This window comes from Bubalus bubalis, chromosome 15 (assembly GCF_019923935.1).
Source record: "Bubalus bubalis isolate 160015118507 breed Murrah chromosome 15, NDDB_SH_1, whole genome shotgun sequence".
NCBI lineage: Eukaryota > Metazoa > Chordata > Mammalia > Artiodactyla > Bovidae > Bubalus > Bubalus bubalis.
Window position 1 is genome coordinate 48705171 of NC_059171.1, and position 26691 is coordinate 48731861.

The window sequence follows — 26691 nt, forward strand, 5'->3', positions numbered from 1 at the left end:
GACACTGGGGATGGTTTCTGTTAAGGGTGAGGGTCTGGGTCCTCTCCTTTGTCATTTTCCCATTAGAAATCTTGGTGTGAATTATTAAACCTGGCATTTTCTTTCAGGAGGAAAGAAAATCTCCCAAGTCAATGATTTTCAGCCTTTTGGATTATCGATTCCTTTTAAGTTTTGCACCCAGAAACGTGCATATATACACAAAGAATATACTTAAAATTTTGGATAAAATTTTAGAGGGCTCAGTGGTCATGTATGGATGTGAGAGTTGGACTGTGAAGAAAGCTGAGCACCGAAGAATTGATGCATTTGAACAGTGGTGTTGGAGAAGACTCTTGAGAGTCCCTTGGACTGCAAGGAGATCCAACCAGTCCATCCTAAAGGAGATCAGTCCTGGGTGTTCATTGGAAGGACTGATGCTGAAGCTGAAACTCCAATACTTTGGCCACCTCATGTATGTAAAGATTTGACTCACTGGAAAAGACTCTGATGCTGGGAGGGACTGGGGGCAGGAGGAGAAGGGGACAACAGAGGATGAGATGGCTAGATGGCATCACTGACTCGATGGACATGAGTTTGGGTGAACTCCGGGAGTTGGTGATGGACAGGGAAGCCTGGCATGCTGCAATTCATGGGGTTGCAAAGAGTCCAACACGACTGAGCAACTGAACTGAACTGATGATCCTATAAAGTTCACCTGTGGAGTCTGGGTTTAAGAAGTCTGTTCTAAGGGCTCCCGTTGTTCTAGTCTATGATTTGATTTCTTGGTTCAGAATTTAATGTATTTTGCTTTTCAAAATCAGTACATAAAGGCATTATCACGGAAATGTCACTTTTCATACTTAGCCACTAGATGGCACTAGACTCTCATTGTTTTATGGAAGGTGCCGTTTCATAGGAATCTGATAGCTGCCTGATAAGAGTTTTTATAAAAATGCTCGGCAGTGCTTTTCATACTGAATTCGACTAGTTAGACCCTACAAATAAATGAGAGGAATTAGAAAAACACATTGTCCTAAAGCAGACAAGCTTTTTTAAAAAAAAGCATGCATGCTTCTCTTTATTAGTTAAATGCATAAGCCCTGAATTTTTTCTTCCAGTATACAAAGAAAGCCAGATAACATTATCATTTCCAGAAAAAGATGTGTACAAGTCTGAGAAACTCCTAGTAGTCTAGAATCTATGTTTTCTTTCTTACTATTCAGTTGTTCTGATCTGCTGTAGATGTAAAACAGAAGAATGCAAGGAATATCTGGATCCTCATCACACAGGAAAACAAATTATGAAAATAACTATGCCTCCCATTGTACCACGTTAAATTTAATGTTTTATAGTGAAAGTGAAAGTTGCTCAGTCATGTCTGACTCTTTGCGATCCTATGGACTACACAGTCCATGGAATTCTCCAGGCCACAACGCTGGAGTAGGTAACCCTTCCCTCCTCCAGGGTGTTTTCCCAACCTAGGGATCGAACCCAGGTCTCTCACATTGCAGGCAGATTCTTTACCAGCTGAGCCACAAGGGAAGCTCAAGAATACTGGAGTGGGTGGCCTATCCCTTCTCCAGAGGATTTTCCCGACCCAGAAATCCAACTGGGGTCTCCTGCATTGCAGGTGGATTTTTACCAACTGAGTTATCAGGGACATGCACATATACATAAATAATTTTATGACATATATTTTTTAGCGACTTATACTGTTAACTCATCTTCTAGCTGAAACTTCGGATTTTCATTTTCTTTTTTAAGTATGCATATGTTTGTGTCTGCTGCTTTTACAGAGTATATTTTCATTCTAAGCTTAATATTCACAAAGCAAAATTTCAAATGACCTCAGCCTTCTTATTTTAAACAGAACCATTGTTTGCTTTTAGCCCCAAACCTATGCATTGATGATATTTAACATGTAGATGGATCAAGGCTTGTTTGCCTTCCTAACGGCCATGCCTCAGCCTGCCATGGAGAGGGTCACAGGCAACGGCTTACTTGGGGTCCCCTGGTTCCGCAGGAACTGCCTCTGATTCTTTCTCTGGCTCCTGCTGGCCCGATACCCGGACTCGCCACAACTGCACTCTTTGTCCTTGTCGTGGAAGCCACGAAAGAGGGGCCGCGTGCTTTGTCGGACAGCGAGCAGATCACCAGAGCCCTTGCACTTGTGAATTCGAAGCTTGCCAGACGTGTCCTCCACGCACTGCCACTTCTGCAAGAGCCAACGTGAGAGCCAGTTACACATCCACATCAGGTGTTTCTGATTAAGGACTGCTGCTTTTGTTTTTAGAACCCTGGCAACACTGTTAAAAAGAACGCATGAAAAAAGGCCAGCTTTCAAGTGACCCTGGAATAAGTTGACTCCTGTTCTCTTAGTTATTTCCTTCACTGCAGGCGAATACAGATGACCACGAAATCACAGGAAATCAGAACTACCTCAATGACACCAGAGCCAAGAACTGATACATAAATCCTCAGCATCCAGACTAAACAGTCTTGAATGAAACATGGAAAAGCCCTTACTTAACTCACCAAGCCACAGAGCACGGCTGTCAGGGCTGTTTTCACCAGACCCGTCTTTTTTTCTGGAAAAAACAAACTTGGCTGCTTTGTTCTCTGCCCTTGAATTTTTAATTCGAGGCCAGTAAGAGTGGCATATGAGGAAGACAGAAATGAATTTAACCTGAGTCCATCATGGGGGCGAGCCAAATTTCATACACGCCAGACAAGAACATTTGCTTCTCTGGTAGCTCAGGTGGTAAAGAATCCGCCTGCAATGGAGGAGACTTGGGTTTGATCCCTGCGTCAGGAAGATCCCCTGGAGAAGGGAATGGCAACCCACTCCAGTATTTTTGCCTGGGAAATCCCATGGACAGAGGAGCCTGTCAGGCTACAGTCCATGAGGTGGCAAAGAGTCGGACACGACTGAGCGACTAACATGCATACACACATAGACGTGAGCAGATGAGCCGGGCTTCCTCTGTGACTTTTCTTATCCTTCTACAAACAGTGCACACTCTTAATTGGAGGCTAATTACTTTACAATATTGTGGTGGTTTTTGCCATACATTGACATGAATCAGCCACGGGTGCACATGTGTCCCCCTATCCTGAACTCCTCTCCCTCCTCCCTCCCCACCCTATCCTCTGGGTTGTCTCAGAGCACCAGTTTTGAATGCCCTGCTTCATGCCTCGAGCTTGCACTGGTCATCTATTTACATATGGTAATATACATGTTTGAACGCTATTCTCTCAAATCATCCCACCCTTGCCTCTCCCACATAGCCCAATAGTGTGTTCTTTACATCTGTGTCTCTTTTGCTGCTTTGCATACAGGGTCATCGTTACCATCTTTCTAAATTCCGTATATATGCGTTAATATACTGTATTGGTGTATTTCTTTCTGACTTACTTCACTCTGTATAATAGGCTCCAGCTTCATCCACCTCATTAGAACTGACTCAAATGCATTCTTTTTTTATAGCTGAGTGATATTCCATTGTGTATATGTACCACAACTTCCTTATCCATTCGTTTGCCGATGGACATCTAGGCTGCTTGCATGTCCCAGCTACTGTAAACAGTGCTGCGGTGAACACTGGGGTACATGTGTCTCTTTCAATTCTGGTTTCCTTGATGTTTATGCCCAGCATGGGGATTGCTGGGTCGTATGGCAGTTCTACTTCCAGTTTTTTCAGGACTCTCCACACTGTCCTCCGTAGTGGCTGCACCAGTCTGCATTCCCACCAACAGTGTAAGAGGGCTCCCTTGGCGCTAGGCTTTCTTGTTTGAGCTTTCTATTAAGATAGCTACAGAGGTGGGACCTCCCTGGCAGTCTAGGGGTTAAGACTCCATGCTTCTACTGCAGGGGACGTGGGTTTGATCTCCAGTGGGGGAACTAAGATTCTGCATGCTGCACAGAGAGGCCAAAAAAATATATATATATATACAGCTACAGAAATTTCCAGCTTAACTCTGGATGAATATGACGCAGCATCACGTCTCAGTGCCCCCTCCCCCATTTTATGGGTATCAAACCTGGCTGAAATAATAGCTCTTTGCCTGGGGGTTATTTCATGGGATCCTCTATAACTGACTTAAAGATCTGATAATCTTCCTATTTTCCCTTTTCTCTCCCTAAAACATTAATCTGACAAATGGGAAGAATAATGACATTCATTTCAAGTTGATCATGGTTGTTACAACATGGTACAATATAGAGTTATCAAACTTTGGTGTTCCCCCCCCCCCACATCCATATATGAGTATTACCTGTGTACAATTTTTTATTGATACTTTTTTTCTTTAAGTGAAGAGTTAGTTGCTCAGTCACATCTGACTCTTTGCTACCCTATGGACCATAGCCCACCAGGCTCCTCTGTCCCTGGATTTCTCTAAACAAGAATACTGGAGTGGGTAGCCATTCCCTTCTCTAGGGGAATCTTCCCAGCCCAGGGATTCAACCTGGGTCTAAAGAGTCAGACATGACTGAAGTGACTGAGCATGCACTCCTGTACTGCAGGCGGATTCTTTACCATCTGAGCCACCAAGGAAGCCCCTTTTTCTTTCAAATGGGTGTATTTCTAAACTGTGGACAAAGCCATAATATTTGTAGAATTGTGTGTTTGTTGTGCCAGTTTTATATTTTCAAATATACATGAAAATAAATGAAAAAATGATTAGATAAAAGATGTTTTTTCAGGCCTTCTGTGAAATGATCTCGCGTATCCCCTTGTTATACCTGTGTCTTTGAGGACTATTTTGATGCAAGGTAAAGTTTGGCACTGACACTAGAGTACAAAATGGTGTGCAACCCTTCACAATGGACCATCATGCTGAGCCACAGTTTGCTTTCTCTTAACGGAGTCACATGTTTTCCCAGGTGGCACTAGCGATAAAGAATCCGCCAGCCAATGCAGGAGATGAAAGAGATGCAGGTTCCATCCCTGGGTCAGGAAGATCCCCCTGGAGAAGGGATGGCAACCCACTCCAGTATTCTCACCTGTAAAATCCCATGGACAGTGGAGCCTGGCGGGCTACAGTCCAGAGGGTCGCAAAGAGTCAGACACAACTGAGCGACAGAACACACACGTGGCGTCAGTAGCTGCAGAATGATCACAGCAGCCTTTGCACTTCTACCTGTGCGTGCTAAATCCCTCAGTCGTGTTTGACTGTAGCCCACCAGGCTCCTCTGTTCATGGGCCTCTCCAGGCAAGCACAGTGGAGTGAGTTGCCATGTCCTCCTCCAGGGGACCTTCCCAACCCAGGGGTGGAACCTGAGTTTTTTGTCTCCTGCACTGGCAGACAAGTTCTTTATCACTAGGGCCACCTGGGAGGCCCTATCATAGAGCTCCCAAATCCCTGCTATCTAGAACGTGTTCTGTAATTTCACTTTAGCCCCTATACACTCTGTGCTGTTGAATTAAACTATTTCAAGACACACCAGGTAACAACCTTCTTTAGTGGTTTGGCCAGAATGTTTTGAATGTAAATCTCTGTCCAGAGAGAAGCAGGAGCTCAAGAGACAAGACAAGTAACTACCTATTTACAAAACCAAGAAAAGGCAAGAAGTCAAGAATAATCTAAGGACCAACTAAATTAGAGATGATTTAACTTGACTCAAACAACAACAACAACAAAAAAAACAAATATGAATTCAAACTGATATGGCACATGGAAGTTATGAATACATCTGATCAGTGGTTCTCACCTTGGCTGGACACTGGGATTTTTCCAAAGCTTCCCTGGTGATTCTATTGTGAAGCTGGGTTAAAGATCACTGCTTTAGATTCACAGCTGGTTACTGGACCTCTTTGCAGTGGGATCCCACAGGAGGGCAGAAGGTATACTTTTAGGTCTAAGGAGCTCAGGTGGATGGCCTTTGAGAGGGATGTGCATATTTTTGAGTGTGAAGAAATGTACTGATGTGACCTGCTTAGAAAATGGCTCCAGTTGAATAGATGGACACTCCCAGCTCATCTACAATGGCAGAACTGTGTGCTTTATGAGTAACCAGTTCTCCTCACTCTCTCCTAACCCTAACCCTTTGTTGTTGTTCAGTCACTAAGTCGTGTCCGACTTGTTGTGACACCATGGGCTGTAGCCTGCCAGGCTCTTCTGTCCATGGGATTTCCCAGGCAAGAATGCTGGAGTGGGTTGCCATGTCCTTCTCCAGGGGATTTTCCCACTCCAGGGATCGAATGCAAGTCTTCTGCATTGGCAGGTGGATTCTTTACCACTAAGTCACCAGGGAAGCCAACCCTAACCCTTACCCTAATCCTAACCAGAACAGTTAGTTGATGAATGACACAATCTTCACACATTCTTAGCTGAAAACTGCATGGAGCTGGTGCTTTGCAGTTGTTTTTTTTTTTTTTTTTAACATGGAGATCAGTGCTTTCTAAGCTTGGGTTTGCTGCACTGCATTCCTAGATACGGCCAATTCGCTTGAGGAGGTGCCAGGAAATTCTCAGAAGAGTTCTTGGAGGGCTTCTCTGGTGGTCTAGGGGTTAAGAATCCCCCTGCCAATGCAGGGGAGGTGGGTTTGAACCCTGGTATGGGAAGATTCCACACGCCCAGGAGCAACTAAGCCCTTCAACCACAATTACTGAGCCCATGTTCCTAGAGCCTGTGCTCCACAACAAGAGAAGCCACCATAATGAGAAGCCTGTGCACCGCAATGAAGAGTAGCCCCCACTCTCTTCAACTAGAGAAAGCCCATATGCAGCAACAAAGACCTTGTGCAGGCAAAAATAAAAAAATAAAATTCTTGCTCATGAAAAGTGTCTAAAATAAATAATATTTCACAGCTCCAAAATGTTTGGGAATCAGTGGTGCTTGAGTTTTTATATCATATATCTGTCTTAAATCCAAGACACATCCATCCACCTGAAATTCTACCTCATGCATTCAAAAATCAAGTGTTGATTACTTAATGTTTGTAGTAGCAAAAGAAGACATCAGTGAATTCAACTCACAGCCAAGCAGAAACTTAATTCAAGAAATACTCTATTTTTTATCAGACAGAAAAATGTGGCTGTCTTTATTCTTAAAAAAATGATGGCTTTATGTCTTTCTGTGTTCCAATTTATATCAACTTCAGTGCAAACACTAATTTGTAAAACACAACTGTACTGAAAACCTTCCTTAGTTTTAAAACCACAATGCATTAAAATTTTTCTTTTTTTGTCCTGGAAGAGCTGAGGGGACAAGTAGATTTCTGTAGAAAAATAGAGGCAGAATTTTTAGTGACTTATCCTATTTGGATTACAACCCATTAGCCAAATTCCTTGTTGATTTCTGATGGGACAGAAATGAACAAAAAGTGTGTTTCTTTCCTGAAGAGTTGAATTTAATCCCATCTAAGGTCTAGCATGGTCATTGGCACAGATGACATATCATATAAAATCAAACATACATACATACATTCATGCATGCACATGTATACACATGTGCATATACATATACCCCCAAACACTACCTATATATACATTCTTGTATAATACAGAAGTCATTGACAAAAATGCCAATTATTTCCTGTACCACGGACTCTGAACAAGTCATAGACCCTATTAGATAGAGTAATTAGCTCAAGGCTTTGAAAATCTCCTTAGTGGCAAGCATACTAGGAATTTTAATGAAATGTCATTACCACACGTGGGCCACAGTCATTTTAGTGTTCTATATCATGACAATTTTTATGGCTGAGCAATAAAACCTGGAAATAGCAGCAACTCAAATGGTCATCTTACTTGGAGAGTTTATAGACGGAGGTGGAGAAAGAGAATTTTTAAAGGAATAGCTCTGAAACCTACTGCAGATCATTTACATGCTCCTGGTAATGAGATGGTTTTCCAGTGCAGAAGAGTTGCTGGAATCAGATGAGAGCCTGAGTTCAGGTAAGGCTAATGGGACCTGAAGTACGTGCCCCTCCCGAAATACAGATGTCAGACTGCCTCACTTTTATCTACGCTCTTGGACTTTTTTGGTAAATCGGTTAATGGCCAAATCCAGTTTTCTCCATTTTCTCCAACCACTTACTCCTGCAAATTCCTTTTCTGCTTTCTGGAACAACATCAATTCAACCCTCCTCCTCCTCCCTCTCTGACGTCTTAGTCTGTGTTGATAATTTAGCACATTCATTCCACAAATACTTCCGCACATCTACCATGCACAAGGTGCTCGATAAAACTATTTCAGTAATTCCAAAGTTATTATTATTTCATGTGAGCCCTTCCAACTATGCTGAAACTTGGGATGAAGGGGACGGACCAAGCCTCACGCATGAATCATTCCCTGACTTTAACTCAGCATTTAATCACTCTGTTTAGCAACTGTGTCTAAGTGCTTTGGATGGATTATATTGGGTTGACCAAAAATCTTACAGAAAAAAATGAATTAACTTTTTGCTGAGCCGATATATAACTGAAGGTAAGTCACACCTGAGGAAGAAGAGAAGGTTGGCTCTTTTGTTTAAAGAATCATGTGTGCAGCTGTTTGGGTGGAATCCAATCTAAGGGGAGATGTCACATTATCATCACCTATTAAACTCTTACTTGATACCAGGTACTGGTCTAGGGTGTTTTATACAAAAATTTATTCATTTAATTTCCACAATAACCTAAAGTGCTATGCTGTGCTTAGTCTCATCCAACTTTTTGTGACCCCATGGACTGTAGCCCACCAGGCTGCTCTGTCCCTGGGGAGTCTCCAGGCTAGAATACTGGGGTGGCTTGCCATACCAGGGGATCTTCCAGGGGATCTTCCTGACTCAGGGATCGAACCCAGGTCTTCCACATTGCAGGCGGATTCTTTATCTTCTGAGTCACCAGGGAAGCCCAAGAATACTGGAATGGGTAGCCTATTCCTTTTCCAGGGGAACTTCCCAACCCAGGAATTTAACCGCAGTCTTCTGCGTTGCAAGCAGATTCTTTACCAGCTGAGCTACGTGGGAAGCCCAACCTAAAGTACTACCATAATTCATTTATTAGAGTAGGACTTTGTAGCACTGAATATCACCTATCTTCTGCCTGTGACCTGGGAATGGCATTTCATACACATATTGATGTGGCTTAGTGGAAAAATCTGGACTTTCAAGCTAGAAAAGCCCGATTTGAATACATTAAATTTATCACACTGCTATAGGATGGGCAGCAAGTCAGGTACACCATCTAAATTTTTATAGGGTCATGAGCAGTAGAGGTAACTCATAGGAAGAACTCAGCACATGGCAGGCATTCAACAAGGGAAGTTGTTATTATTATTATTATTACACACACACACTTCATTATTTATAGAAATTTACCTAATGGAAGCTTCATGAGAGGTAGTCATTTTTAACAGGGATAAGTATTGGGTTAGGGATCTGAGGACCTCAATTTTAATTGTCTTTTGCTGCTAACTCTATGGCCTAGAGCAAACTGCAGCATCTCCTTGTTCTTCCAGATTCCACATCTGGTAAAATAACACTTATTCCTCCTGGCTTCAAGGATCTGTCATGAGAATAAACTGTTGACCATTTTTGGAGTTCTGAAGAAAAGATGCACTACAGGAATCTGAAGCAGAACTATTATAGCTGACCTTTAACAATGCCTACCCAGTCCTTGGGCAAGTCATCGTTCCCTGGTTGTAAGCTGTCTTAAATATAGTAATTAGTGTTTAGTGGGAAGGTTGCAAGCTTCGAATCACACAGATCTTGTTTTGAACACAGACTTGTCACCCTTCTAACTGTGCAAATTTGGTCAAGTAACTTTCCCATTTAAACCTCATATTTACAATGGGCATAATATCTATTTTTAGAAGAGTTTTCAGGTAAAAAAATGTCCCATGTGAAACGCTTAGGACAGTGACTTCCCTGGCAGCTCAGTGGCTAAGTCTTGCACTTCCAATGCAAGAGGTGTGAGTTCAATCCCTGGTGGGAGAACTATTAATAAGATGCCATACGTCATGAGTTGTGACCAAAAAAAAATGTTTAGTGTAAGTATTAGATGATGATAGAACTCTGGTTACTTCCTTTTCCTGAAGTAACCACTTGAGGATCATTATAGTTTCTACGTTTTGAATTGTATATATTTCTCAGATTGATTAAGAATGCTCTGTAAACTTATTCAGTAAGTGTTGTCTTACTAAGTATTTAGTAAGACACTTTAGTAAGACACATCTGATTCTTTGCAATGCCATGGACTGTAGCCTCTGTCCATGGAATTCTCCAGGCAAGAGTACTGGGGTGGATTGCCATTCCCTTCTCTAGGGGATCTTCCTGACCCAGGGATTGAACCTGGCTCTCCCAAATTGCAAGCAGATTCTTTACTATCTGAGCCACCAGGGATGAGTATAAATAATCTTATTTATATCACTTATACCCATTTTCATGAGTAAGAAAAAAATTGCTGACAACTTTTTCGAAGGTACACTGCAATGAAAGCTTAATTTTATATACATATACGCATATGCATTAGTTCTCTGTTATTATACTTCCTATTACATGGATTTGGCTCTAATGCAGGTCAGATTACATTCTCTAAGATGTAACAATGATATAGTAATTTTCTAATAACCTGGTTATCTGTTAACCCAGTGCCGACATCATGGGAAGCAGTTACCTGCATGAGGACATGTGTTTAGAATTTTCACCTGGGATTATTGTTGTTCAGTTGCTAAGTTGTGTCTGACTCTTTGTGACCCCATGAACTGCAGGACACCAGGCTTCCCTGTTCTTCACTATCTCCTTGAGTTTGCGCAAACTCATGTAGGATGAATGTAGGCAAATGGGTAAAGGTGGTCAAAATATACAAATTTACAGTTATAAAATAACCCCCTGAGGGTGTAATGTATAGCATGGTAACTACAGTTAATAACAGCCTAGTACATATTTGAAAGTTGCTAAGAGAGTACATTTAACAAGTTCTCAGTACAAGAAAAACAAATTTTAACCGTGGGGTGATGGATGGTAACTAGACTAATTATGGTGATCACTTTACAATATATACAAATATTGAATCATTAAATTGTACACCTGATACTAATACAATGTTATATATCAATTATACTTGAATTAAAAAAAGAATTTTCATCTCAACACTGAGGAATATGGCCATATAAACATCCTTGTTCAAATTGCTACTAGCTCAAGTTATTTTCAGACTTTCTCACAAACATGAAATAGAGTTATTTGTGCTGAAGATATTTATCTCCTGCTTTCTCTGAGATAGGGTGAAACAGGATAGGGCAGGGGTTGGAAGGGGGAGGGAAAACCAGAAAAAAGAGAAAATGTTTCCTCCTTTAGATTTTAATGTGAATAACCATTTGTAAAAGTCACTGTTGGAATGTTGGAAGAAGTATGGTTCTTGCAAACGAGGGAAAATAAGATTGGTGAACTGACCTTGGCTAACAATCAAGAGCTAGTATTTGTTGAGTGCTTGCTATGTGCTGGGGACTCCTGTGGATACATTTAACTCCTACAGTCTTTTGCAGCAACCCCTGGAGGCAAGTACTATTTTATGCCCATGTCACAGATGAAGAAACTGAGGCAGAGTTAGGTTAAGTAATGTGCCTGCAGTCACATACTAAGCGAACAGCTTGGATGCAATCCTGGTCGACGAGGACACCGATACAAAAGGGGAGTGGTTTGGGGCAGAGTGTGAGGCTGCCGATAGGTTGAGGGAAGGACACTTGGGAAGGCGGAGGTGACAGCTAACATGCAGGAGAGAATGTTATGCTTGAGACACACAAACACTGTCATGCATGAAACAGACAACTAATGAGAATCGGAAAAGACCCTGATGCTGGGAAAGACTGAAGGCAGGAGGAGAAGGCAGGATGAGATGGTTGGATGGCATCACTGACTCGGTGGACATGAGTTTGAGCAAACTCCGGGAGATGGTGAAGGACAGGGAAACCTGGAGTGCTGTAGTCCATGGGGTCCCAAAGAGTTGGACACGACTCAGCAACTGAAAAACAACAACTTAGCTGATTCACTTTGCTGAACAGCAGAAACTAACACAACATTGTAAAGCAACTATATTCCAATAAAAATTAGTAAGAAAAAGAAACAGAGAGACAGAGGGAAGAGGGGAACCTGACCAGGGTGGGCACAGTGGGAAATGAGAGAGTATGAATTAAATAAGCTGGGATCACATTATGCAGTTGATGGGAAAAGCGTCTGTCCTCAACGTTTGTTTCTGAGTTGTTTGGAGCATTACTAAAGATGGTTTAACGTTTAACCCTGCGATTTGTGTTCTGAAAAATGCAAAGACGCCAAGCACCTAGGGAGATGCCCAGCCATTCAGCCTCATCCTTCAGTGCAAGCTAAAGAGAGCAGGAGACTAGCCTTCCATACTGAGGCTAGTTGAGACTCTCCCTGTTGAGACGAGAGTTGAGCCAGAGGATGGCATTTGGAGGCTCCATATTTCTGGCCGATTTCTCTGGAGCTCAGAGAGCCAGGGCAAGGGGAGGTGGGGAGGGGATGGCCACAAGCCATGTTGTGATCTTCACCAGGGCTCAGCGGGTTTCTGGAAACAGGCAGTCCATTTCTGGCACACTAACAATTCTAGCCAGACCTTCCTGGCAAATGCCTTTTTATTCCTGCTCTGCAGCTGGTCACAAAGGGTCAGAGGGACCTCTGGTCAGAGGGATAATTTTTGGATGACAGCATAGATCCTGGCACTAAACCAGTTTACACTCAACAGGCTACATTTTAATTTTCTTTGCCTGATGCTGAGGTCTTTTCAGAATTTTAACAGATCTTTGATTTTGTATTGATACAATAGTAGAAAGGCAAACTAAATTACAAAGATGCTGGAATTCAATGATTTAACAAAAGGACATGCCATTTGCTCTATAAAAAGAAAACAAGTTGCTTTTTTCCTCGTAAAGGACAGAGAATATATGTATAAAATGAACTTCAAAATGGAATGCCCAGGGAATTTCTCTTTTATATAACTCCTATTTAAGAAATCAATATCTATACCTAGAAGAGGAACAAAAAATGACCACCCTCCCCCAGCATGAATGGTTTTCAATTTTGGCTGGCCAAAGGAATTACCCAGGAGCTTGAAAAAACAAAACAAAACACTGCCACCTGGGCCCCATCCTCAGGGGTTCAGATTTAATGTGTCTGGGTTGAGATTCGAACGTGGGCATTTCCAAAGTTGCTTAAGTGATTCTAATCTGAGGTCATGGTTGAGAGTTGCTACCCTAGATGCCACGAGGGATTCATGGAGGCAAATGCCATTGACAATTTCAAGCAGAAAATCTACTGTCTTACATTTTTGCAGAGGCAGGACGCTCTGGGGAAGAAAAGATTTGAACACGAAGTGAAGAGATACAGGTTTTGACATTGGGTTGGTGGCTTAAGTTTTCTGGATCTAAATTTCCTTATTAGGAAAAGGATACCATTTGATCAGAAGATTTCTAAGTCTTCTTCCAACTTTGACATTCTTAGATTCCAGGTCTGTGGTTTGTAATGCTGTTAAAAAAACACACATGCCTTGACCATCCCTGCAGACATGTTCATCTGATTGGTCTGGGGCAAGGCTGGACATCAGTGTTTGCAAAAGCTCCTCAGGTGATACTGATGTGCAGAAGAAATGAGCATCACTGATCTATGTTCTCCATTGAACCAACTTCAGACGAAGTTGAGCTTGTACATGATTGTGTGCATGCATGTGTGTGTGTGTATAGTGTGTACATAAATATGCATGGGGGTATCACGCCAGCTGAGAGAGTGATGGGAATTCACAGTCAGCCTTGTATTAACTCAGAAATATGGAAGTAATGCGAACACATATGTCCATGCTGTCTTAATTAGTCCCTGCTGGTTGTTTAGTTCACATGATGGAGACGTGATGCCAAATGTCTGGGATTCTGGGCCATTTTCGTTCCCTATTGGCTTCATAGGAATGAAAACAACAGGTAAGATGGCCTGGAACAATACTCATATACTACTTTAAAGCTCACCTAGAACTTTACATATATGATGGCACTTTATCCTCCCAAGACACAGACCAATTTTCTTTCCAGAGACAGAACATCCAAGACACAGGAGAAACCGTCTTCTGAAAGAACATACAACTGGAAGGGAGTGGATGCCAATATTCTAACCCAAACTTCTGAACTTCACATTGCTCCTTCTTTTATTTACTCCACTTCCTGAATCCACATTGACCGTACCAAACCATCCTAGGAGACCAGACATGGGGTCTGTTGGAGGAGTCGGGGGAGGCACTATCTTTTTGGGGATTAGGAGTGAAGAGAATCAGGCTAATGGTGCTGATTTTTCCTCTACACTCCATGGAGAGTCAAACCAAGGGTGTTCCCTTTGAAGGAAGGCAGCTAACCTTGGTGAGAGGAAAAAAAGCAGGGCACAGGCCAGGTGTAAAACCCATGTCAAGGAAAGAAAACCCAAGCAAGTCAGTTCAAGACTTGGCTGTCATCTTGATCCTGAACAGTCTCATTATTCTGGACTTTTTCTTCCCTTCTAAAAGTCAATGATATAGTAAATAAAAAGACAATCTTCAGGGACTTCTCTAGTGGTTCACTGGTTAAGAATCTGCCTTCCAATGCAGGGGACATGGGTTTGATCCCTGGTCAGGGAGCTAAGATCCTACAACCTCAGAGTGACAAAGCCTGCATGCCACAATTACTGAACCCTTGCACCACAACCGCAGAGTCCGTGGCCACAAGGAAAGATCCTGCATGGCACAATGGAGATCTCATATGTCAAAACTAAGATCCAAAGCTGCCAAATAAATAAATAAAAGATAACTTTATTTAAATTATTATCACAAATAAATGATAATAAATGAAAATTTATCATTTTTTAAAAAAAGGTAATCTTCAAAGTAGAGCCAAAAAGAAAGAGCAAAAAACCGACATACAAAGATTCTATAGAATATAACCAAGCTATGTCAGGTTGGACTTATAGGTTTAATAACTGCCTTGAAGAGGCTCAAAATTTTCTCAAAGTTCTCAGCTTCTAAAGGCATGGTTTGCCACCACCTATAGAGAGAAATCACCATTGTGCCGAGTGTAATTCTTTGCCCATTAATTCAGGCACTTCTCAAAGAGATCATTGCTAATGTTCTTATATACTTATGTGAAAGTGAAAGTATTAGTCACTCGGTTGTGTCCAATTCTCTGTGAGCCCATGGAACCTGCCAGGCTCCTCTGTCCATGGGATTCTCCAGGGAAGAATACTGGAGAGGGTTGCCATTCCTTTCTCCAGGGGATCTTTTTGACTCAGGGATTGAACCCAGGTCTCCTGCACTGCAGGCAGATTCTTTACCATCGGAGCCATGTGATAGAGACCAAATTCAGAGTGATTAACAAAGCAACAGAGGAAAATTCCAGAGAGCCACACATGAAAACATTTCATGGGGGCAAAATGTGTTTAGAAAACTATAAAAAAAAAAAAGCAAAGTGAAGTTTTTTAACATAGTTGGCATTTAGCATATGAGTGAAGAGCTGGGGCCAGTAATCTAGTTTATGCTGTGTTTGCCCTTGAGGACATAAATTAAAATTTCAGCATGAGCCATATAGAGAGGTTTGCAAAAGTGTATACTGAAAGGTAGGCCATGAACCTTATCTTCAAAGGGTTATAAGTCTCTCCACTTAGCTGAAATAGCAACCAGATCACTAATGTGCATGAGATATATTTAACACTGAACATTTCCAAGTCCTGAATAGAAGTAAAATTAGTCTATTGAGGCTGCCTCATAAAAATCGTTTTAGAGCTACAAAACAATTCTGAGGTTTTAGTCATAATGCTACTTGGAGCTTCCACAAGAAGGATTTGGAGACTTCAAATTAAAATATAATGAATAGGTCTAAGCTTCTCCACTAAACACTTGAAAATTAAGGCTTAGCAGAGTGCTATGAAGGCTTGGTTTTATCCCTTAATTCAATAGCCCTCCCTCTTCACCTTTTTCCACTTCAAAGAGATTCCTGTGTACAAAAAGACACAAGGAAATACAGAGCGGATGAGGGTCAAGTAGTTTATTATGAACATCTATTCAATATGGTTAGATGCCATATAAAAAGCGTATAAGAAATGAGGCTATTTCAATAATAACTGGGCTACCCATTTTATGAGTCTGATACCTTGAACTGGTGTTGGCTAGTTGTGTGACTATCCAGAGGTCAGATTTAAAAAAGGAAAGAAAAGACAGAATTGAATTTCTCTTCCTCTTGTTAAAAATTTACCTTGGAGTGAAGTAAGCCAGAAAGAAAAACACCAATACAGTATACTAACACATATATATGGAATTTAGAAAGATGGTAACAATAACCCTGTGTACGAGACAGCAAAAGAGACACTGATGTATAGATCAGTCTTATGGACTCTGTGGGAGAGGGAGAGGGTGGGGAGATTTGGGAGAATGGCATTGAAACATGTATAATATCATGTATGAAACGAGTCGCCAGTCCAGGTTCGATGCACGATACTGGATGCTTGGGGCTGGTGCACTGGGACGACCTAGAGGGAGGGTATGGGGAGGGAGGAGGGAGGAGGGTTCAGGATGGGGAGCACGGGTATACCTGTGGCGGATTCATTTTGATGTTTGGCAAAACTAATACAATATTGTAAAGTTTAAAAATAAAATAAAATAAAAAAAAATTTACCTTGGAAGGCATAAAGTGGCCCAAGTTTTGGAATAAGACAATTTATGGATTCCCAGATTGTAAAATGAAAATGACTATGCCTCTCTTGACAGGGGTGATGATTAAATTGAGCTAATATGTATAAAACACTGCATACAGTGCCTTACAGATTGGGAGTTTGGGATTGACATGTACACTCTGCTATATATAAAATGTCTTTCCATAAAAAAATAAAAGATGTGTTAGGCTCAGAATATTAACAAAAGGCAAAAGCTCAATAAATGTTATTTTTTCTCTTTCCTCCAATTCTGTTCTAAGTTGTAATGACTTAGGCAGAAATTTAGTCCCTCTCATCGTGACATAGTGTATTTCTCCCAGCTAGCATAGATTTCAAGCAAGAGTGCTTAAATTAGTTTGTGTTCCTATGTTCTCAGTTTCCTTAAAAACAGGTCTGTGTAGTGGGAGACTTTAATACCCAACTCACGCCTATGGATAGATCAACTAAACAGAAAATTAACAAGGAAACACAAACTTTAAATGATACAATAGACCAGTTAGACATAATTGATATCTATAGGACATTTCACCCGAAACAATGAATTTCACCTTTTTCTCTAGTGCACTTGGAACCTTCTCCAGGATAGATCACATCCTGGGCCATAAATCTAGCCTTGGTAAATTCAAAAAAACTGAAATCATTCCAAGCATCTTTTCTGACCACAATGCAGTAACATTAGATGTCAATTACAGGAGAAAAACTATTAAAAATTCCAACATATGGAGGCTGAACAACATGCTGCTGAATAACCAACAAATCACAGAAGAAATCAAAAAAGAAATCAAAATATGCATAGAAACAAATGAAAATGAACACACAACCTAAAACCTATAAACCTGTAAAAGCAGTGCTAAGGGGAAGGTTCATAGCAATACAGGCTTACCTCAGGAAACAAGAAAAAAGTCAAATTAACCTAACTCTACACCTAAAGCAACTTGAAAAGGAAGAAATCAAGAACCCCAGGGTTAGTAGAAGGAAAGAAATCTTAAAAATTAGGGCAGAAATAAATGCAAAAGAAACAAAAGAGACCATAGCAAAAATCAACAAAGCCAAAAGCTGGTTCTTTGAAAGGATAAATAAAATTGACAAACCATTAGCCAGACTCATCAAGAAACAACGGGAGAAAAATCAAATCAACAAAATTAGAAACGAAAATGGAGAGATCACAACAGACAACACAGAAATACAAAGGATCATAAGAGACTACTATCAGCAACTATATGCCAATAAAATGGACAACTTGGAAGAAATGGACAAATTCTTAGAAAAGTACAACTTTCCAAAACCGAACCAGAAAGAAATGGAAAATCTTAACAGACCCATCACAAGCACAGAAATTGAAACTGTAATCAGAAATCTTCCAGCAAACAAAAGCCCAGGACCAGATGGCTTCACAGCTGAATTCTACCAAAAATTTAGAGAAGAGCTAACACCTATCCTACTCAAACTCTTCCGGAAAATTGCAGAGGAAGGTAAACTTCCAAACTCTTTCTATAAGGCCACTATCACCCTAATACCAAAACCTGACAAAGATGCCACAAAAAAAGCAAACTACAGGCCAATATCACTGATGAACATAGATGCAAAAATCCTTAACAAAATTCTAGCAATCCAAACCCAAAAACATATTAAAAAAAATCATATGTCATGACCAAGTGGGCTTTATCCCAGGGATGCAAGGATTCTTCAATATCCGCAAATCAATCAACGTAATACACCACATTAACAAATTGAAAAATAAAAACCATATGATTCATCTCAATAGATGCAGAGAAAGCCTTTGACAATTCAACATCCATTTATGATAAAAACCCTCCAGAAAGCAGGAAGAGAGGGAACATACCTCAACATAATAAAAGCTATATATGACAAACCCACAGCAAACATTATCCTCAATGGTGAAAAATTGAAAGCATTTCCCCTAAAGTCAGAAACAAGACAAGGGTGCCCACTCTCACCACTACTATTCAACATAGTTTTGGAAGTTGTGGCCACATCAATCAGAGCAGAAAAAGAAATAAAAGGAATCCAGATTGGAAAAGAAGTAAAACTCTCACTGTTTGCAGATGACATGATCCTATACATAGAAAATCCTAAAGACTCCACCAGAAAATTACTAGAGCTAATCAATGAATATGGTAAAGTTGCAGGATATAAAATCCACACACAGAAATCCCTTACATTCCTATACACTAACAATGAGAAAACAGAAAGAGAATTAAGGAAACAATTCCATTCACCATTGCAACAAAAAGGGTAAAATACTTAGGAATATATCTACCTAAAGAAACAAAAGACCTATATATAGAAAACTATAAAACATCGGTGAAAGAAATCAAAGAGGACACAAATAGATGGAGAAATATACCATGTTCATGGATCGGAAGAATCAATATAGTGAAAATGAGTATGCTACCCAAAGCAATCTATAGGTTCAATGCAATCCCTATCAAGCTACCAATGGTATTTTTCACAGAACTAGAACAAATAATTTCACAGTTTGGATGGAAATATAAAAAACCTCAAATAGCCAAAACTTGAGAAAGAAGAATGGAACTGGAGGAATCAACCTGCCTGACTTCAGGCTCTACTACAAAGCCACAGTCATCAAGACAGTATGGTACTGGCACAAAGACGGAAATACAGATCAATGGAACAAAATAGAAAGCCCAGAGATAAATCCATGCACATATGGACACCTTATCTTTGACAAAGAAGGCAAGAATATACAATGGGGAAAAGACAATTTCTTTAACAAGTGGTGCTGGGGAAAACTGGTCAACCACTTGTAAAAGAATGAAACCAGAACACTTCCTAACACCATACACAAAAATAAACTCAAAAGGGAGTAAAGATCTAAACGTAAGATCAGAAACTATAAACTCCTAGAGGAAAACATAGGCAAAACACTCTTTGACATAAATCACAGCAGGATCCTCTTATGACCCACCTCCCAGAATATTGGAAATAAAAGCAAAAATAAACAAATGGGACCTAATTAAAATTAAAAGCTTTCACACAACAAAGCAAACTATACGGCTGCTGCTGCTAAGTCACTTCAGTCGTGTCCAACCTCTGTGCGACCCCATAGACGGCAGCCCACCAGGCTCCCCCGTCCCTGGGATTCTCCAGGCAAGAACACTGGAGTGGGTTGCCATTTCCTTTTTCAACGCATGAAAGTGAAAAGTGAAAGTGAAGTCGCTCAGTCATATCCGACTCTTAGCGACCCCATGGACTGCAGCCTACCAGACTCCTCCGTCCATGGGATTTTCCAGGCAAGAGTACTGGAGTGGGGTGCCATTGCCTTCTCCGAAGCAAACTATAAGCAAGGTGAAAAGACAGACTTCAGAATGGGAGAAAATAATAGCAAACAAAGCAACTGACAAATAATTAATCTCAGAAATATACAAGCAACTCCTGTGCAGCTCAATTCCAGAAAAATAAACGACCCAAATCAAAAAATGGGCCAAAGAACTAAACAGACATTTCTCTAAAGAAGACATACAGATGGCTAACAAACACAGGAAAAGATGCTCAACATCACTCATTATCAGAGAAATGCAAATCAAAACCACAATGAGGTAGCATTTCATGCCAGTCAGAAAGGCTGCTATACAAAAGTCTACAAATAATAAATTCTGGAGAGGGTGTAGAGAAAAGGCAACCCTCTTACACTGTTGGTGGGAATGCAAACTAGTACAGCCACTATGGAGGACAGTGTGGAGATTCCTTAAAAAACTGGAAATAGAACTGCCTTATGATCCAGCAATCCCACTGCTGGGCATACACACTGAGGAAACCAGAAGGGAAAGAGACACGTGTACCCCAATGTTCATCGCAGCACTGTTTATAATAGCCAGGACATGGAAGCAGATGAATTGATAAGAAAGCTGTGGTACATATACACAATGGAATATTACTCAGCCATTAAAAAGAATACACTTGAATCAGTTCTAATGTGGTGGATGAAACTGGAGCCTATTACACAGAGTGAAGTAAGTCAGAAAGAAAAACACCAATACAGTATACTAATGCATATATATGGAATTTAGAAAGATGGTAACAATAACCCTGTATGCAAGACAGCAAAAGAGACACAGATGTATAGAACAGTCTTTTGGACTCTGTGGGAGAGGGCAAGGGTGGGATGGTTTGGGAGAATGGCACTGAAACATGTATATTATCATATGTGAAATGAATCACCAGTCCAGATTTGATGCATGATACAGGGTCCTCGGGGCTGGTGCACTGGGATGACCCAGAGGGATGGGAGGGGGAGGGAGGTGTGAGAGGGGGTTCAGGATAGGGAACACATGTACACCTGTGGCAGATTCATGTCAATGTATGGCAAAACCAATACAATATTGTAAAGTAATTAGCCTCCAATTAAAATAAATAAATTTATATTTTAAAAAAAGGAAAGAAAAAAAATACACAGAAATTGAAATAACATCCCCCCCAAAAAACAAAACAAAACAGGTCTGTGTTAATTCACCGCATGGTAATTCTTTAGTTCTTATTGGTAACACCTGGTGTTCTGGGTAGCCCTGAGTTCTCTATTTAATATTCTATAAATGAAGAGGATTGAGTCTAATGAAATATTTGATGTCAGTAACTTTGTGAGCACAGGTAGAAACAATAAACAAATAGAATATGGTTTCCCTTTTCATTCCTCAACCTTGGTCACAGACTCTGTCCTTCTCTCCGGGTTAGATGACATCTGATCCTACTCCAGGGTGTGGAAACCCAATCATGGCTCTTGGGGTGGTTTGCTGTCCAGAGGCTCAGTATCTGCCTCAGATCTTGATTAAGCTATCTCTTGACACGTCCTGATGACCAGTTAAGAGGGGTGGGGTTTTCTCCTTAGATGCAAACAGTCTCTGAACTTTCTAACACAGGACTATCCATTTCCTAAGTCTGATATCTTGAACTGATGTTGGCTAACTAGGTGGATATCTAGAAATTTCACTAGAAGCACCATCTTTTTTAAATGGAGAAAGCCCAAGCAGTGATGAGGAGACCCAGCTGGGACCAGTCAGACATTGCTCAGTCAGTGGAAAGGGGTTGCAGTGAGCACTCCATGACTGCTATGAAAAGCTTGCTGCTGCTGCTGCTGAGTCGCTTCAGTCGTGTCCGACTCTGTGTGACCCAATACACGGCAGCCCACCAGGCACCCCATCCCTGGGATTCTCCAGGCAAGAACACTGGAGTGGGTTGCCATTTCCTTCTCCAATGCAGGAAAGTGATAAGTGAAAGGGAAGTCGCTCAGTCATATCCGACTCTTCGCGACCCCATGGACTGCAGCCCACCAGGCTCCTCCGTCCATGGGATTTTCCAGGCAAGAGTGCTGGAGTGGGGTGCCAATATGTACATTATCTGACATGTTGCAAGTCTTTACATTAGAAATGGAGAAGCAAATGAGTGATGGTACAGAAATGCTGAGTCACTCACCTGCCCGGGCTGTTCACAGGCTGTCTGGTACCTGGCTTGCTGGCACAGTTCTTTGACCCTCTCATATTTAGGCAAGTGATTAGACTGTTGGATATTCTTGTTTGATTCCTCTTTCTTACGTAGAAATTTCCTTTGACAGAAAAAGAAAAGCTTATGTGAGAAGTGATCTGAAATGACCTTCACTGTGACCTGCCTGTCGTTTTTTTTCTTCCCTGTCACATGACTCCACACTCTCCAAAAAGCAATAAATAGTTATCAAGTCTCTACCCACAGGAGCCCAACATTTCATGAGTCCTTTGGGAAAATTACAAGCTGGGAATTATGAAGATGAGAGATCAGGGAAGGAAAATCACTTCCTTTAAAATCTTCATTTCAAAACTCTGGGCATAAATGTTCAGCTTTATAGGCTCAAAGTTCATTTTTGTTAAAAAGCAATGATAGAAATGTTTTTCTCTTGCCTAGGGTAAGCATGGAGAAAAACAAAGACAATGGACATTACAAATAGAAAGGAGAAACCCAGAAATGACTCTGGAACAGTTATTAATACAATCTCATATATTTGTCTATTCAAAACTAGGAAAGGCACATAAGGAAAAGAAGTGGAAGGGCATCAGGCAGAACCTGGGAGGGATAACTGAGAAAGTCAATTAACCGGTTCATTTAGGAACTGAGGTGGACACATGCTGTGGGAATCCACGGCCTCATAAAGACTGTGGTCCCATCTTTGCATTTCTGACTCAGCCATCATTACTCTGCTGGCCAGAGGAGGATGAGTCTTATGACTAGGTTTACGAAATCCACACGCTTAGTAAACCAAAATAAGGGGGAAAAACATTCCCAGCAGGGACAGCTGCCCACAAAGACTCGTTCCCAGAAGCACCCCAGGAACCAATAATTACCCTCTTTCCACGAGGAATGTATCACGCCAAATTTTGACCTTCTTGTTTGTTCGAAACCTGGAAGCAAAGTAATAATATTTACTGTTGGCATTGGGACACTTTTCCAAATGGATCTGTGCTAACAGTTTATTTAAAGCAACACCCCTCGCTTCCCGCAGACCAGGACAGCATCTCCATCAACACACCATTCACAAACAACCGAGGAGGCGCTCAGCTCAAGGCGATCCCTGGGGGCGGGGGGTATTTTGCCTCCACTTCTGTTGGCTGCTGACTGGCTCTGGGAGCTGGTGTGCTCAGGGCTGGCTGAGGGGAAGGAAACTGACGCACCTGTTACCTGGCTTTTCCTGGTCCAGAAGTTTGAGTACAGACTTGCCGTCTATGTCAGGAGGCGCGTCGAGCCCTGCGATGTCCAAGATGGTAGGGGCCAGGTCAATGTTTAGAACAATCTGTGGGACTCTGTAAAGGGACAAGATGGTCATGCCTGGGACCCAGCACTAGTGGAGGGCCCCACCAGGGCTGTTTTTCCCATCCCAGAACTCCCTGGCCTTCACTGCTTCGCAGCCTCTCATCTGGTTGCCTAGGAATGGTGGTTGATTCTGGGAGGTGCCTGAGTGCTCAGCCACTGGGACCAAGAGAAAGACTGACTGTCACAGGGGTCAGGCTGGAGACAGGCTTGTCCCCCTGAGCTCTGGCCACACCTCAGACAAATTGTGGCCTGATGTTTGGCTTTTGTAGGCTATGTATTTTCTTCTGAAACCTGAGAGTCCATCACTCCTCTGTTGAACTAGGGCTTTGAAATCAATCTTCTGAAAAAGGACACAAGGTCTTTATACTTGAATTAAATGCATGCTGCCTAGCCTTTCAAACATAAAGCCTTCCAACTCTAGATCCAACACGTCCCCAGGAGTTTCCAGCGATCTGGAGAGAGACCATGCATGTGTGCATGTGTCACCCAGTCGTGTCCAGCTCTTTGTAACCCTGTGGACTGTAGCTCACCAGGCTCCTCTGTCCGTGGGATTTTTTTCAGGCAAGAATACTAGAGTGGGTTGCCATTTCCTCTTCCAGGGGATCTTCCTGAACCAGGGATCAAACCCGCGTTTCCTGTGTCTCCTGCATCGCAGGTGGATTCTTCACCTGCTGAGCCATCTGGGAAGCCCGGGAAAGACATAATAACATTCCCCAAAGAGGCCCTTCTTATTGCCATCACTTCCTCCCCAGCATGCACTGGAATGCAGCAGCAGACAAGCCACGTAGATGAGACTCAGATTATCTGGCATCTGGGCCCCACTGCTCTCACATCCAGGATGGGGGAACTCTGAGAGAGGCATGCCCTGTCTGTACAGCTTCTTCATTGTGAAATCAGGGGTCCAGACTGGATGCTCTTGAAGGGTCATCCCAGGTTTTGAATTCTACTTGCACTCTTTTCTTTCACGCTTTCAGTAACTGATTCATGTAAAGGATCTCATTTTACACTACACATTCTGATGTGCTGGCAGGGCATACAAAATCCATTTATGATGGGAATACTGACATGCAAAGGGATGCAGGGACTTAAGATGACAGAAATGGAATTCCAGTCCTTCAGGCTTCTTTTCTTAAAATTCATTTAAAGTTCATTCAAATACATTTTAATTAAATAAAATGTATCTAAAATTATTTAAACTTTAAAGTTCTTAACATTTAATTTCCTTTAAAAATGCTTCAGTAATAGTTTTTTAAAAAAGCAACCAAGAGCATGGCACTGGTTATCATTTTAAAAAAAGATTCAAAGAAGGTAAGGATGACATACCTAAAATCACACTCTATGTCTGTGTTCACAGTCTCATGGATTCTGGTTGGTTTGAAAGAGTTAATCATTGATACAGTTATTTTTCCTTTCTCTTGAAAGAGTAGACATTAATTTAGCATGCGGCAGGACTGGGGGAGGGGTGGGGCAGGCGGGAGGTTTTGTCTTCTAAATTATGAACCTACACTCACCCTTTTTTGTTTGGACTAAAGGAAACCAGACCCTGAGATTGGTAATCGAATTATCTCAGACGTACACGAGCTATGACAGTTGAATGTTGGAAACAGAGAAATACGTACATGGATCCTGGTTCTACACTTGGCCCACGAATAAAGAAAGGCACGCGGATATCAAAGTCATATGGCATGGATTTCCCCTTGACCAGTCCAAATTGCCCGATATGGTAACCGTGGTCGGCGGTGTAGATGATGTAAGTGTTCTCCAGCTCACCCGTTTCCACAAGCATATTATATAGCTGAAACACAGCACAGACCTCAGTCAGAAACAACTGTGATGCGTAAGATGACAATGGCGTCGCCATGATTCCCCTCAAATCTTTTTTCCATTATTTTTAGAAGGCAAGAGTTGCTTTAATAGGGCTGACAAACATGTATGTTTATACACATTTTTCAAGTTGCCTGCAATTCTGGAGGGAAAAAGTCCAGTAATACAGTTGATTCTTATATAACTTTTCTTAATCTGGCTTATTTTTGCCTATTTGAAAAAAAACACACACACAAAACAACCTCTACCATCAAACTTTCAGGTTTTACTTTGAAAAATCCATTTTAAAGCAAATTTGACTATCATCCCTCATATTTAGTTATCAAAGATTAAAAACAGGCTACCTCTGAGCCTGATCCAGTCACATCCAGCCTTTACGCATGTCTTGTTTGGTTTATGTTATCTTTTAAAATTCAGGAAATTTCAAATACAATTTTTTTATTTCTGGCTTCTTTTAAAAGTTAGAAGACTTAATACTGTATCCATATTTTCACGTGACCAAAATTAGTTGAAGCTGAATAGTTGTTCCTTGCGTTAGATGAGGGAGTTTAGATTTGAGTTCACCGTGATCCTCACCGTGCCCTATCGCCTTATACTCGATCTGCTTTAGCTATCTACACTATTTGCTTAATCCCTGAAGGTATTTGTGGTGATAACCCTTGATTTATGATCAAGGGTTTATGATTTTTGATCAACTCCTTTTTGCTACTGGCTCCACAAGAACCAAGCCTAGAAAGAGAACAAGATGAGGGGGGATGATGAGTTCACAGAATACCCAGCCTCCACACTCTCGCAAAATGAAAAACAACAACGACTACAAAAGCAGGGTTGGCAAGAATGCATCTGCACAAGGGAAGCTGGACCAAAGCCCATCCCTGGGGCCGGTTCATGGGCTTACCCGTTCCACAGAATCATCCACTGACATCAAAGTTTGCAGCCGTTTGCGATGTAGAACGTTTGTGAATTCCATGTGGATGGGCAGCATGGGTCCCGTGTACTGCATAATCCAGTGTTTGTCCATATTGGGCGCATAGTTATAACTAGGAGTTCTGCAAATATCCAGAAACGAGTCTTACTATATATGCTTTTTAGCCATTTAGAGAAATAGTTCACGTTAAACGTTGTGAAATAACCATTTAGGAAAGACTTCAGACACAGCTAAAGAATTTTTCTCTCCGGTACATCTCTGTGTTTGTAAAGCGATTTCAAGTCTGCACCACCCCAGACCACACAAGTTCTCTGAAGGTGTATGGGTTCAAACTTACAAAACCAAGACTGGTAGTGAAAATCTAATTAGTACAAGTTCATTTAGGTTCATTGAATAAAATGCGTAAAAATACCTCGAGATGATTGTGGTCATGTTACAAATTTACAGATAAAACTCAGTAATGTAGAAGGGAATGCTCTCATGG

At 41.4% G+C, this 26691-nt stretch overlaps 1 protein-coding gene across 6 annotated transcripts in view; it reads right to left on the minus strand.

Moving 5' to 3' along the window:
• The window catches only part of SULF1 (sulfatase 1), a 190076-nt gene that overhangs the window by 23168 nt on the left and 140217 nt on the right, over positions 1–26691 (minus strand). For all 6 annotated transcript variants that reach the window (XM_025265281.3, XM_044928701.2, XM_025265278.3 and 3 more), the window contains 6 exons: positions 26178–26328; positions 25075–25250; positions 23317–23445; positions 22990–23046; positions 22091–22220; positions 1981–2194 (listed from right to left, as the gene is read on the minus strand). In XM_025265281.3, coding sequence (XP_025121066.2) covers positions 1981–2194; positions 22091–22220; positions 22990–23046; positions 23317–23445; positions 25075–25250; positions 26178–26328 — 857 coding nt within the window. The remainder of the gene's footprint in view (positions 1–1980; positions 2195–22090; positions 22221–22989; positions 23047–23316; positions 23446–25074; positions 25251–26177; positions 26329–26691) is intronic.